Source organism: Cheilinus undulatus, linkage group 6 (genome assembly GCF_018320785.1).
Source record: "Cheilinus undulatus linkage group 6, ASM1832078v1, whole genome shotgun sequence".
In the NCBI taxonomy this organism is placed as follows: Eukaryota; Metazoa; Chordata; class Actinopteri; order Labriformes; family Labridae; genus Cheilinus; species Cheilinus undulatus.
Window position 1 is genome coordinate 3,493,783 of NC_054870.1, and position 15,087 is coordinate 3,508,869.

The 15,087-nt window shown below is 38.6% G+C and overlaps 1 protein-coding gene across 1 annotated transcript; it reads left to right on the top strand.

Annotated features, from left to right (window-relative positions):
* Positions 1-841: 841 nt before the first annotated feature.
* Positions 842-13,840, top strand: LOC121510596 (zinc finger protein ZIC 4-like). Its single transcript, XM_041788687.1, has 2 exons — positions 842-1,577; positions 12,255-13,840. The coding sequence occupies exons 1-2, from the start codon at positions 1,058-1,060 to the stop codon at positions 12,884-12,886; spliced, it is 1,152 nt and encodes a 383-aa protein (XP_041644621.1). The 5' UTR covers positions 842-1,057; the 3' UTR covers positions 12,887-13,840.
* The last annotated feature ends 1,247 nt before the right edge of the window (positions 13,841-15,087 follow it).

Genomic DNA, 15,087 nt, shown 5'->3' on the forward strand with positions numbered 1-15,087 from the left:
TGTTAGTAAACAGTTAGATGCTACCCGCTCTGCTCTAAACCAACTATTAACCAGACAGGCAGAGTCTGCAATATTTTCCAAAACATAGGCTGTTTGAATCAGGTAACAAACCAGGCCGGCTTATTTCGCCACCATGAATTGGTATTTTGTGGCCACAAATAGTATTTGGTGGCCACGAATAAGTACTTTGTGTCCATGATTTAATATTTCGTGGCCATGAATACGTATTTTGTGGCCACAATTCAGTATGTTTAGACACAAATGAGTATTTCCCGGCTACAAATTAGTGTTTTGTGGCCATGAATTAGTATGTTTTGGCCACATTATGGTATTTTGGGCCATAAATTAGAATTTTGAGACCACAAATAGTATTTCTTGGCCACAAATTAGTACTTTGTGGCCACAATTTAGTATTTCGTAGCCATGAATTTGTAATTTGTGGCCATAATTTTGTACTTTTTGGCTCACAATTTAGTATTTCCTGGCTACAAATTAGTGTTTTGTGGTCATGAATTAGTATTTCATGTGCATGTTATTGCTATATTGTGCCTACAATTTAATCTTTTTTTTGGACCATGTCATGTCTGGGGCTCCGTATCGTCCTTAGTTTCTAATGAATTCTATTTGTGTTATTTTTTTACATGATAATAATGTGCATTTATTTTTTCAGTCTGGTCATTCAACATGATAGCATTAATAAGCATTCATCAGGAGTCCGTTTACGGATGTGTTTTACAATAACGGGACGAGGAAAGGGACCAAGGAGGCAAGGAGACAGGGGCGCCGCTACGTAGTGTTGGGACGCGGCCGGCTGTATTCCTTCGACTCTGTTAACCTCCATTCACAGTCGCACGGTAAATAAAAGCATGGAGGCTCTCGGGATCTAACACCGAGCAGCGGGGGGTAAAGACACTGCCGCATGCGCCTTGCCCTCGCCAAATAAAACAGGAAGGGAGCACGGAAACGGCGTACGCTTCGCCTGTTGGATTTAACTCATTTTCCGTGGAAGAGAGGATCTTAGCTGGCAACAGGAGCGGGGAAGCCCGCCGTGCTGAGCATGAAGCGGACGGCTGTAGTGGCTAGGCACAATGGCCTCGTCTCTCCGTTGGGGAACAACAACTCCGGAGCTTCCAGCATCGCCTCGCCACCCCAGCAGAGAGCTCCCAGTATCTCCGCCTCTGCTGAAATGGGTCCGGGCGGTGGGATGGACGGCCTGCTGGATTTCACAAAAGGCCCTACCGTGAAAACAGAGCTAGTATGTAAATGGATTGACCGAACTTCGAGACAGAGGCTTGGGCGGACATCGACATCCGTCTGCGACCAAACTTTCAGCTCAATGCACGAGCTGGTGGACCACGTCACCACCGAGCATGTAGCGACGGGGATCGAGACCCTCAGTCATGTCTGCATGTGGGATGAGTGTATGCGCGGCGGGAAGGCATTCAAAGCCAAATACAAACTAATCAACCACATTCGCGTGCACACCGGGGAGAAGCCTTTTTCATGCGCATTTCCCAACTGCGGCAAGATGTTCGCTCGCTCTGAGAACCTCAAGATCCACACACGCACGCACACTGGTAGAGTATGATGATTCTCTGATTCAGACCAGACCCTCAGCTACATTAGGCTGTAGTCTCTAAACCGTTGTCATCTGTCAGGACAGCCGCCTCCGGACAGAGACGGTGGATAAAGAGGTTAACACAAATTGTTCACAGTCGGTTAGGAATCCCCTCCATGTTTACGAAAGCACAGTCCAGTTCCAATTCATGTGGACTCTTCAGTGCTCCCTTGGTTCCTGTAGGAGTCGCGGGTTGAAACTGTTGCTCAGAAGCCATACAAGGTGACCAGAAGCAGCAGGATGATGAGAGGAAGGAGTAACAGCAGCATGTATAATGTAGGCCAAGTCATAAGCCATGGCTGTGATTATCATTTTTATTCTAAGAACATAAAGTTTAACAGCAGCAGTCTAGTTTTACCTAGACTCAGCTGCTACTACATTTTAGTAGTAATAATAACCCATGCACAACAATTAAGTCATTAATAATAGGCTGCCAGATTATAGACAATCCCTGTTTTAACATCAGATTATAGATGTTTAAGTAGGGAAATCCCTCTTTTATTATACAGGGAAGTAGCGCTGAACGATTTGCAAACATAATCTAATTGCGATTTAATGTGCAATTATTTTTGGGTTCCTCATTTTATATATTTAAATTGTGTCCACAATATAGTTATAATGTGCGCATGAAATACTAATTCATGGCCACAGAATACAAATTTATGGCCACGACATAAGTATAACAGGTGCACGAAATACTAATTTGTGGCCACGAAGTAGGTATAATGTGCGCAGGAAATACTAATTAATAATATTGATATCATTCCTGGACAGCTGGGTAAGCAAATCGAGTGCACCTTCTCTAAGGCAGTGGTTCTCAACCTTTTCCGCCCGCGACCCCTAAAATATAGGTGCTAGAGACCCAGGACCCCTGAGGCCACCCATTGGGAAAGGATAAGAGGGTAGGTTCCTGGGACCCTGCCAAACCGGGGGCCCATGGAGGTCAGCAAAATCATGGGCCAGTGTGAAGTTAAGCTCTGAAAATCACATTTTATATTTGACATAAATAATAACCACTCTTATCAAAGAAAAAATATCTCTTTCTGTTTATTTGTGTGGTAGCCTGCTTAAAATGAATATACATTTTGTTAAAAAAAATATTTAAAGTAGGTGAAATTTGCTTAAATTAGTTAATAATGGTGGAAAAAGGTGGGAAAGGTGTTGAAATTGGATTTTTAAATAACATAAATGGGTTAAAAGTGGCAAAAATTAGATGAAAATGGCAAAAAATAACCAAAACTGGATTAAATTGGCAAAAAGTGGGTGGACTAGGATGAAAAATTGATATAAACTGGCAAAAATGGGATAACTGTGGTTAACATGGGCAAACAGGGGTGCAAAAAGTGGTTAGTAGGGCAATAATGAGGCAACAATATGCAGAATGGTTTAGAAGTGACAAAAACAGGCAGAACAATGTGGTGGAAAAGGTATAAAATTGACAAATAGATCTTAAGTGGCAAAAATGCACTAAAATTGACAAAATTTGTGTTAAAAAGTGATGAAAATGTACTAAAATTTGGTAAAATTGGTGTAAAGGGGCAACAGAGTAGTTTTTAAAAATATTCTTAGTTTTTTTAAGGCATCTGGTGACCCCCTCTTAGTGGCTCACGACCCCAAATGGGGCCCTGACCTGAAGGTTGAGAACCACTGCTCTAAGGTCTAAGGTAGAGGCAATTGAGGGGCTGAAGCTACACGATGAACAAGGAAAGTATGATTGAATTTTATTTTAGGCTGGGAATGAATGCCTAAAATAAAATTAAATCAAACTATCTCTGTCCATCGTATAGCTTTAGCTCCTCTGCTGCTCCTGACTTAGAGAAGGTGCGCCCAATTTTTCATACCCAGCTGTCCAGGAGTGATATTAATATTATTAATTAGTATTTTGTGCACACATTATTCTTACATCGTGGCCACAAATTGGTATTTTGTGGCAATGAATTAGTATTTCGTCCGCATGTTATAGCTAAATTGTGGCCACAATTTAATTATTATTATTATTTTTTTAACAATGTCACGTCTGGGGTCCCTGCTTTCTACAGCTGAGAGGCAGAATAGCTACAGATGCATTCTTTTTTAAGATTTATCCACAGTGGAGAATATCATGGATTTTGAAAGTCAGACGAAAACTACATTACATTTTAGTCTAGTTTTAGTCATCTTGATGGAAACTAAACTTACTTTTTGTCAGTTTTAGTCATCACAGATCTATTTTTGTTAGTTTTAGTCTAGTTTTTGTCATGAAAAAAGGCTGTTGACAAATAGTTTTAGTCAACGAAATTAACACTGGAGGGAGCAACAAGCTTTAAGCTATATAGGAGGCGGCTGGGGTGGAGGAGGTAAAGTTTTGCCAGCAGTAGCAGCATGGTGCATCAGGACTGATGTAAGCAGGGATTTGTAAGAAGTATGTCATATTTAAATGGACCACTGTGTTGAGAGAAAGAGCTGTGATTGGCTGTGGGAGCTGGGAGGCAATTTGGTATCAGCTGATCGTGGCTGGGGGTATGACTGTTGAATTAAAGCCAATCTACATTGATATTAGAATGAGCTGCAGCAGAACTATTAAAAATATGTAGATGCAATTATTTTTGCTCATTTTGTATATTTGTTATCAAGGATATTATTTATGTCACTCGTTTGATAAAGAAAAACATACAAAAAACACAAAAAAAGATTTTTGTAAATCATTACAAAAAACATGACACTTGAATGTTTGCATAATGTGCATAAGATCTCTGCGGCAAAAAATGAATGTACTACACTGGTATTTCAACACATTCTAAGTCAAAGAAATGTTGCAGCTTCTGTGATTTGTAAATTGCAGCAGGTCATATTGCAATTTAATCCAAGTTGCGATTAATTTCCCAGCCCTACAGGGTAGAAGAGAACAGTATGCTGGACAGATTTAATGTTCTAAAAACAGTGATGTGACTTTAATTTGAGCTTGCCAGTACATTCAACCAGAATCAGTAAATTAACACCCTAAGCTTTGTAACTTAATTATGAACAAATGTAAATGCAGATGATATTCTCCTTCGGGCTGGATTTATGTAAGGTCACAGTGGTGTTACAAGGTTTGTATTGGTCAATACCATCTTACCACAACTTGAGAACCCAAAAATGATCGTCTCGTATTTTGACATGTACTTGTAAAGTAAAACTTAATGAGTTCAAAAACCTCTTAATTACCTTTAGGAGAGAAAACTGGTGCAGTCTGCGCTTCTGCAGATGGGTTGGACACAAAACTACAACCTCAACAGTGATCAGGACTTAAGGGTCTACAAAACAAAAGTTAAACATTTGATGCTTTAAAACAGGGGTGTCAAAACTGTGGCCTGGGGGCCAAATGTGACCTGGAAGCCATTTTTGATTGGCCTGCAGCAAATACTTGAAATAAAACGAAATATGGCCAACATCTGACCGTAAGCCTGTGCTTGGCTGTATTGAACTCTTTGCTTTCAGCACATGGCAGAGCTTCCATGCTAATTCTGTCAACAAACATTATGACTAGAAGAATTTATTGAATTGAGTTTTTTTGTGACTAAACGAACACTGTAAATGAAAAACATATTGGCAACCAAAATAATAACAATAGTTTTTAAAACCCTGATGGATTACAAAAGCTAATAGCAGCACCAATGATTGGCTAATTGCCTTGTCAGCCATTAACTATCCATTTAAGCATACCTAATCACTGAGCATATCTTAACCATCATAACACTGGTTTTACCAAGTTTACTATCCTCTAGGTGAGGCATATGAATGTGGCCCCACCATCCTTATACATTTTTGTATGCGGCCCTCAATGGAAAAATTTTGGACATCCCTGCTTGACAAAAAGAATTTTGTGTCCGCTTTTTCAGAGAGCAGTGTTATTATTTACTGGAAGACTGTTTTGTAATGAAACTCATCAGTGCTCAAAAGTCATGCAAATTTTAGTTTTAATCCCCTTTTAGACAAAAAGCTCCCAACAGTTCAAACCTGAAGAGTTCTAAACCCTCAGACCACTTTTTCAGCTTAAAAGTTATAATTTGACCTTTAGTGGTGTTATTGAATAATTCAGGTCCAACTCAACAGATAAGTATTTAAATCCTACATTTTCTTATAAATGCTCATAGTGACTGCCCTCTACAGGTTGAAAGCCAGCTACTGCAGCCTGATTTTTCTACTGGCTGATCCAGTACCTAGTGACATATGGTACCAAGTGTCATTCCTTCAAGCCCAGCTAAGACCAAAGATCTACGAGGCGAGAAGATTGTTTTAGAGCGCCGTTGGTTGCAGTTGCAACTGTCCGAACACGGCTATCACAGCTTAAATCAATCCCTCTGACAATGATGCCTGTGAATTCACAGAGAGCTGGCTGCAGGATACTGAAAGCAGGCAAATGTGACAGAGAAAATGAAAATCACATTTTGAATGGCTATGAATGCAGATCAATATCTGTTCAAAGTTGAATATTCAGTAAGGAAATGACTACATCCATATTTTTTTCAACCTTTCTCACAAATATTTCAGCACACACCCGTCTCCATCAGCTGCACGGGTAAACAGGACGCATGGCGCTTGTAAGCTACGTGAGACATGAAGAGATGTAGGCTGGAAAGGGCTGGAAAATTAAAATACATTATGATAACAAGATTGAGCTAGCAAATGTGAATTTGCGCAGCCACGCTACGATGGTGATGATGAGGGGGGTTTTGGAATGCATCACTCTCCTGCACCTGTGTATGATATAAATGCTACGCAGTAGACAAAACTGAATGTGCAGCACTGGTCCTGTTGTGGAGACAGCTTTATTGTGCAGTAACTTTAAAAAACTTTAGAATAAGACACTGTGAGAGTCATTGGAACAATCTCCTGGAGTTGCAGCAGTGTGAACTGACCAGATTTTGGAGCGCTGCAGAGTGGCAGCGCAAGAAGATGCAAGTTTCAGCCCATCCCGTCCTGGGTCTTTGGTCTGAACTGGGTTTTAAAACCAAGTCACCCAGTTGATGTCTGGTCCCTGGGTGTTGTTTGATTTTGTATGTCTGGCTATGTATACTTGGATTTTTATTGTGTACATGCTTGATGTGCATGTTTATATATACACCATCAACCTGCTGAGGACCACAGATGGAAATTAGCCCATGGCTACGATCTGGCACAATTACGTGTTCATTCACGATATAACGGGTGGCAATTTAGGCTCGTCATATGATGTGACACGGTAAAGCTGTCTGCTTTGAGGGCATTCTTAAGGTACGAAATATTCTAAAGGGTTTTAAAGACCTTTTTTGAAGATCTGGGGAGGATCTATGTGTAACAGAATAATAAACCCAAAGAACTGACTTCACTACATCAGTCACTAAGAAATTAAATGTTGGTTTAATATAGAAACTGTTTGCAGTGATGCAGCAGCCCCCGCAGGGATGTTAGCCAGAAAGTTCTCTTTTTTGGAAGTGAAATATTTACAGTACTGTGCAAAAGTTTTAGGCAAGTAGAGCGCTAATGGTTCTTCACAGGTCCTGATGTTCCCCGGGAACATCCCGGGCTGAAGTGAGGAGGGAGGGTGGCCAGAGTCAGTGTCGACACATTTGACGTACACTTGTTGCTCGGCAGCCAAAGTCAAGCTTAACAGCGTTTCTTTTGTCTGGGCCTTTGCACCCCTGGTAATACGCCCAGCAACCACCAACAGTTTTCAGGTGCTTAGAACATACACACGACAACCAGGGGGTTGTGGCAACCTTTTTACCCACCCTAACAGTACCCTAGGCTATGTTTAAGCACCACATCTACCCATACCTCCGCCCTAAAGTTGTGGTTTATGTTTTGTTTTCATCAGATTATTTTCCCATGCCCTTGCTAATGTACAAAGACATCCAGAGCATGACCTGGGTTGTGTCAATCCTCCTTCTCACCCGATGGGGCCCTCAGGTGGGCGTACTCGCCTTTACACGCCTTACTTCAGCCTCAAACTTCAGCCCAAACATGCCTAACACTTATGCACAGTACTGTATTTAACCTTCTGAAAAAAGAAAAAAAGAAAGAAAATTGATGCATTAGGCGTTTTTGGCAGCTGATAATCCACTGGAGGATTTTTTTTTTATCATTTATCAGATTGTATTCAAAAGGTTTTAAAGTAATTTATTGGTCATGATGATTAGGTAGAGGTTTTAAGTGTGTCTCAGATATGATATGATAGGCTGCAAATATAAAAGACCCAGAATGAAAAGAGGTACAAACATGTTAACCTTGGCATTCTTCAGCACTTGAGTACATCCATGTTCATGAAATGGGGCATTTAAAACAAAAATGCACCATAAGCACACAGTCTAAAGTGACAGCTGTTTAGTTTAGTCCTTTGCTTTAAATATGATAAGAGAAATTCAAACAGCAGCATAACTCCAGGTCCTGCTTTAATAAGTGAAACTGTACCACAGTAATAGTTTAATATCTCTGTTTGACTTAACTATATAGAAAAGTTACTATTAATGTACAGCTCAAAAAAGAAACTGTCTTTTTTGTCCACGTGGTTCTCCCATTGTTGGGGTTTAAGTAAAATTGACATTTTTGTCTTATTTTATACAACATTTCAGGAAAAATATTATCTACTGGGCTTTTTAATCGCATAAATCACAACTGGGAAAGATAAAGAAAATGCAGTGCTTTTTAGACCTTGAATAACACAAAGAGACCAAGTCCATGATAATTTCTAAACCCAGCAGAATGTAGAAGTTTTAACTCAGGAAGGTTTCACAAATCAATATTTGGTGGAATAACCCTGATTCTGAATTTCATCTTTATGTCTCTTGGCACACTCTCTGCTAGTCTTGCTCATAACAGTTGGATGATGTAAAATTCAAGCATTTCCACTTTGTTTCATAGTTTTGGAGCCATCCATCTTCCTTTTGATAAACAAATGTAGAAAAAAGAAGCTTTGCTGAAACAGAACAGACGGGATGGATTAAATTCCATTTATCAGATGCTGATTTCTGAAAAATTTGGAGTGGTCTCTGAAGTTTTTGCATTTTTACTTTCTGATAAAGAATCTATATGGGGAAATAATAGATATAAAAAGATAGCACAGCCAATACACGTTTTAAACTTTGAGCATAAGCTACTCTGAACCAGTTTGGGTGAGCACCTGAACTCACCACAGCTGGAGGAAAAAAGCTAAAATGCTGACATGACATGGTTAAATCCACTACATCTACACAGCCCAATGGTTCCCTTGCAGCATTGAGTATCATTTGTATTCTTAACAGAATTAATTTGTATTTTTGTTATAGTATTTTCTAAGATGTAATTTGTTTTTTGGCTTTAGAACAGTGTTACTCAACCCAACTCAACCAAAGGGCCAAATTGTTGAAAAATACCTTTGTAAAAGCCACAATCTAGTTGGTGAAAAGTGGCAAAAAATGCTTGAAGTAGTAATAACAATAAGTTAAAGGTGGTAAAATGGTCAAAAAGCAACAGAAATGGGTGAAAATGGGGAAGAAAGGTGGAAATACGGTCAGAAAGTAGCAAAAATGGGTGAGAAGTGACAAAAAATGAGTTACAGGTAGCAAAAAATGGTCCAAAAGTGGTAAAAATGTGGCCAAAAAATGAGTGAAAAGTGACTAAAATGGGCAAAAAGCAGTTATGAGTGGCAAAAAATAGGAAACAACTGGTATTTAATAAAAAAAGGTAGCAGGGGTGTAGCTAGGAAATTTGGGCCCCCAGAAAGAATATCACACAGGAGAGAACGCACACATGCACATTTAGGCCCTGACCAGGAAGTGAACCAGGAGCCCCTCTGCTGTGAGGCAACAGCACTAACCCCTGCGCCTCCGTGCAGCCCACTTTAAATGTGTACAAAAAAAAAATCAACATGAAATCAGTCAACATCAGGAGACCAAACATTAACAGTACAAATACAAAAGCCCAGATATAACAATACAGGATGTAGCTGTAGGACTGAGCAGGAATAAGTGACGGTTGTAGTTAAAGTGAGTGAAAGGGCTGTAGAGCTGAAGTGCTGATGTATTGCACGTGAATGTGCTTATGGAAATTGCACATTTGCCCTTGGCATATTTTTAAGTCTAAGTATTATTGCACATAGCCCTATTGCACAGAATTTGCATATACAGGTCCTACCCTCTCTCTGTTGCACTCATGTTTGATTTTTTTTTTTTTAAGGAATAAGGAAAAATTCTTTAGTACTGTAAGCCATGATCTTAAATCAAATGTCTTTGATATCTAGGTTTTTACAACAACCTTTGCATGTAATATTGATGCTTTGAACCTAAATTTCCCTCTGGATTAATAAAGCATCCATCCATCCATACTCCTCAATAAAGATCGGACTGGCTTTTGTGAAATCCATGGATATCCTCCTGAGACCTGAGCTCCTTTTTTGGAAAGGATTTTTTCTTTTCTCCCATTTATTTTAGATTAGTATGAGTAAAAACATCAGCCATGTCTTTGAACAGGAATAACTTTGAAATTTTACATTCCAAAATAAAAAAAAAATTAAATTTTGAATAAAGTACCCACATTTTTGTGAAAATCCTTGAATTTATTTCTAACATTTCCCACTGAAAGTAACTCAAGTTTTTTTCCTCAAATCTCTCAGGAAATCTTTATCATAAAGCCTAAACATTCCAATAAAAATTCCCCAGAAAATTCCTCAAATATCAAAGCAAATTCCCCTGAAAATTTCTTTGTCAATTTAAAAAGAAATTCAGATAAATTCTCAAAAAGAAATGACAATGAAGGAAAGATCCAAAGAAATTCCTTGAAGTTTTCATAAAAATTCCATAGGAAAACCCCTACCCCTAAATGTTCCAATCCAATTACCCAAAAATTAAAAATAAATTTCTCAAAAAAAAATATTAACAGAAGCAATTTCCCCCAAAATCATCCCCTAAATTTCCATGAAAATACTTGATATTTTCCAAACAGATTCCCCAAAATATCCAAACAGTAAACTCTCCTAACATTTCAAGCAAATCCCTGAAACTTCAGTGGACATTTTCTCAAAAATTAACCCGAAATGTTTTCTTTGTTGTAGGAAAGCCAAAAATGTAACGTCCTCATGTGTGCATGCAGGGTCTCAGGAGGTTAAGGAGAAGTTTTAAAAACAAGAGTCCTAAACATTTTGTATAAAATACTAGTTTTTTAAATCTCTAATCTGAACAAGCTCACAAACATGTCTGGGTTCATTTAGAAAAAGTATTGTGCAACAGTTTGTAAAGAATGTTCAAAGTGCTGTGGAGCCGCTAGTGCTGGTTTGAATTCCCATTAGAAAGGCCTCTCTGTGTGGAGATTGTGTGGTCGCCTAGAATGGCTGAGCAATTAATCACAATTTAGATGTCTGGGATTTAGTAATCCCAGCATGCTGCAGTTTTCATATCACAGAAGGTGCAAAATTTCTCTAACCTGAAATCTGAGTCAAAATTCCAGCTTAAAACTTTTTTTTGCAGCTGAGATGTTGCAAGTCATTAAAGTGTGTGTTTTTTTTTTTAAGTTGACCAAAAAAATCCTGCTGTCTTCTTTTTTCTTATTAAATATTACAAAAATTATCACCAAGGTTATAATAGTTTTAGATTTTTCGTTAGTTTTTATTTTTACTTAGTTTTATCTTTCTGTGTTTGATTTCAGTTTAGTTTTTATCAGTTTTGACTCCTGGTTTGTTAGTTTAGTTTTTTTTTTGCAAAAATGCTTCGTTTTAGTTCAGTTTTTATTAGTTTTAGTGTTGGTTTTATTTTTTTACGGATAGATGTCGGGGCTGAGTGAGCGTCATACATTTTTAAAAACATATTAAAACAGGCTACTCTTCACTTATCATTCATTTATTAAATGATGGTGTTTGAATTCAACTCCAGACATAAAACTACCACTGTGTGAAGTCTTACCCAATCAGACCAGGCAGTTTTACACTCTCCAGACTTGTGTGTCGGTGCCAGTCAGTATGGTTGTGCCAAAGACTAAAACCAAGGATATTTTGTCTCCATTTTCATTTTATTTTAGTTTTGTTAAGCGCACTATGCAGTTTTAGTTTTGTTTTTGGGTAAAGCGTAGTTTTTATTTAGTCTTAGTTAACTAAAATGATCTTTGAATTTTAGTTATTTAGTCAGTTTTAGTTAACTATAACAACCTTGATCACCCCCTTTAATACAACAATTCATATTCAATTTCCAATCTGAGTCAAAATCATCACAATTACATTTTTTCAAAACTGCTCAGCCCTTGCTTAATCTTGTGTGGGTTGTATTATAGAATGATTTTTTGCTTCTGTTTGTTGGAAAATAAATAAGATGAGAAACTTAAGGAATAATGGCATATCAAAGTGCAATATTGGGGGAAAATCTCAATTAGATTATTTTCCAAAGTGGTTCAGATTATGTCCTAGTTTGTGGCCTCTTCTGGGTTCTCTAGTTTCCCTCCACAGTCTAAAACACATGCTTCAGTTCCAGCCTCTTTATTAGTCCTGTGATCGACTGATGGTCAGTCCAGGGTGCACCCCACCTCTCTTGCCCCAGCAACTCCATAGAGAACAGAGGGTACAGTTACTGAATGTACAGGTGGAAAAAAGTTTGCTTTTTTTCTCTAAGCTGAATCCATAATTAGGGGCCTGTTCAAGTCTCTGATAATAGTGTGTGTGATGTGTGTGTTGCAGGTGAGAAGCCATTCCAGTGTGAGTTTTGCGAGCGGCGATTCGCCAACAGCAGTGACCGGAAAAAGCACTCACAGGTCCACACAGCGTCGAAGCCGTACGACTGCAAGGCTCTGGGCTGCACCAAGTCTTACACCCACCCAAGCTCCTTGCGAAAACACATGAAGGTTCATGTCAAGTTGTCACCTACCTCTGAACCCCAGGACGCCTATGACTCCGTCCCTCTTCAACTCCAACAACCTCATCAGGCTCTCCTCGAGCCCCTCGACCTTAAGATTAACCGACTCTCTCCAGCTCTTGGCAACAGACACATAAATTTTCCACTTCTGTCCAGCCACAGTTTGGATTTAAGCTCAGCCAGTGAAGTTGACAATAAGTTGCTGCTCCGTAGTTCTTCTCCGATGGCGATGCCTTTGGATCTTTCTCTTTCAGGCCTGAAAAGTCAACTGTCCCAGAAACATCAAAGTGGCAGGACCCCACGGAGGAGCCAGCGCTCAGTCAACCCAGCCTTACCTCACTTGTCTAACATTAAGGAGTGGTACGTGTGTACCAGGACTACAGCACCACACTACCCTCTTCTTCATCCAGACCACATCAAATCTGAACCTAGTGATGACGAGGAGTACATCACGTAGGATGGAGGGACTGTTGAACTTGAATAAAGAACTGATGCCATATATTATGAGACCCAAGTCAGGCAAGCAGGTTTTCTGTGGAATCATAGTTGCTGTTATTTTTCAGGACCAGCAGCTGTACGATATAACATCAGTGTCCAAGACTAAAAACTGTGAAGGTTTTACTTCAACTCAAAAAAGCGTAGCTCGAAGAGCTGCACTATCTGTGGACCTAAAGCAATGGCATAGATTTTACTAGAAGGGAGAGGAGGAATTCCATTGTTAGTGTAAACAAGAAAAAATGTTAACAAGTCATTGTTAGCTACTTTATCCGAATTTAACAAAAGCATAACATTGTAGAAGCGGACCAGGGAATGTACGTATCTGCTGTAGGAAAAGGATCTGTGTACATGATGACCACTTTGACAGATACAGATGGATAAAACAGTGCAAAGGGCTAAAACGACGCTGATGGAAGTGGTTTGGGTTATCTTGAGGCAGCGTTGTCCTAATTGTTACTCAGCAGGTTCCAAACGGAAGACATCGGGTTTAGGAGGGCACATGCCTCTAAGACTCTACGTCTACTTTAAATAAACACGTTTGTTAATGTCACAAAGTTACAAAAAAGGTTGGAAACAACTGACTCTGCTGTCCTAGTAAGGGTTTCTAGCATTGGCACTTTTTTAAAGAAGACATGGGCCTCCACTGATGGGAACGTGTTCAGAAGTGTGTTATTAGATCACAGTCTAATCCAACAGAGTTTATATCAGTTCAGCTGCAGTTCGGAGACAGTGCTACTGCTTTGTGTTGATTATCAAGTCTCTTGTTACCTCATCATCTCTTTGGACATTTCAATTGATTACTCACCTGTATTTGTTTACACTTCAGTCACTACCCAGCAATTTGAAATGATCATAAATGTCATTCCTGTATTCCTTTTAACAGTAGAATGTGTATTAAATAATGTCAAATACATCTATTTCCTCTTGACCTCATGAATCATGTGATCTTAGGACAGAATGTTTGATGAAGGCTTGTGAAAATTATTTATCTATGCTATTAGAAACACATTACATTGGACATAACTTGATATATTTATATTTTCCCAACACTTTTCTATTTATAACTAATGTGATGTCACACCCATGACAGGCAAGAAAGCCGTGGCACTGCTGTACACTTTACAGAAGTTGACGGTCTCAATTGCCTGCGAGCCAGTTTTATTTATTAATTTCTTGGCTTTAAGAAAGTTGTTTAACTGGATGCAGTGACCAATAACGAAGCACTGCCATTTGACACGTGGGTCAGAAAAAACAGAGAGGAAAAATAGTAGATTAATTCAGTTTCTAGGTCACACTAGAAAGTTGCTCTGAACTGACTTTTGCTCCTGCCAACAAATAATGCGTTAAAGCAGGGGTGTCAAACTCAATCACAGCAGGGGACGAAATCTGAATTTAGGTCTAAGCTGAGGGCTTAACAGGGTCAAGATTTAACCAAAAACTGGCAACCGTGTTTTCACAGGAAATGAGTTTGGGGGACACTAAACAATGATGATAAATGATTTTAAGATTTCTGGAAAAAAAAAAAAGTCAAAATGATTAAATATCACAGCATCAATGTTATTGTGTGTCCATGTCAAATAAATGCTAAATAAATAAATGAGGAAAAAGTCAACTCTATAAGTCAAGATATGAGATAAAATACAAAATCAAGAGTTTTAAAAGTCAAAACAAAAGCTAAAATTTAACATTGTGACTCTCAAAGGCCAAAACACAAGACAATTCTCGATTAGGAGTTTAAAAACTGAAAACATGGGATTAAAAGTCAAAGTTAGGAGTTTAAAGGTCAAGGTTTGATTTAAAATGAAAAACTGTGCATCTAAAAGTTCATAATATGTGAAAGAGGTCAAAATTATGATTTTAAAGGGTCAAAATATGAAATAAGTCAAAATCCTAAGTTTCAGTCATATTCTTGGGATGCAAAATGAAAATATGAAATGAAAACACAAATTAATTTCTTTCCCTCATTCCTGACTTTTTATCCAATTATTTCTACTCTCCACTTTTTCAGATTTTTATAAGTCAACAAGGCTTTTTTTTTTAATCTTCAAGGCTAAATTTACATTTTTATAGTGGAGGAAATCTACAGACCTCATAGCATCAGGCCAGTTCTATTTAAGATATGATCTTGCGGGCTGGGTAAAACTTCACCATGGGCCACAT

Coding starts and splice junctions, on each gene's coding strand:
- LOC121510596 (XM_041788687.1), top strand. CDS start 1,058: ATGAAGCGGACGGCTGTAGTGGCTAGGCACAATGGCCTCGTCTCTCCG. Junction 1,578..12,254: donor CCACACACGCACGCACACTG/GTAGAGTATGAT, acceptor TGTGTGTTGCAG/GTGAGAAGCCATTCCAGTGT.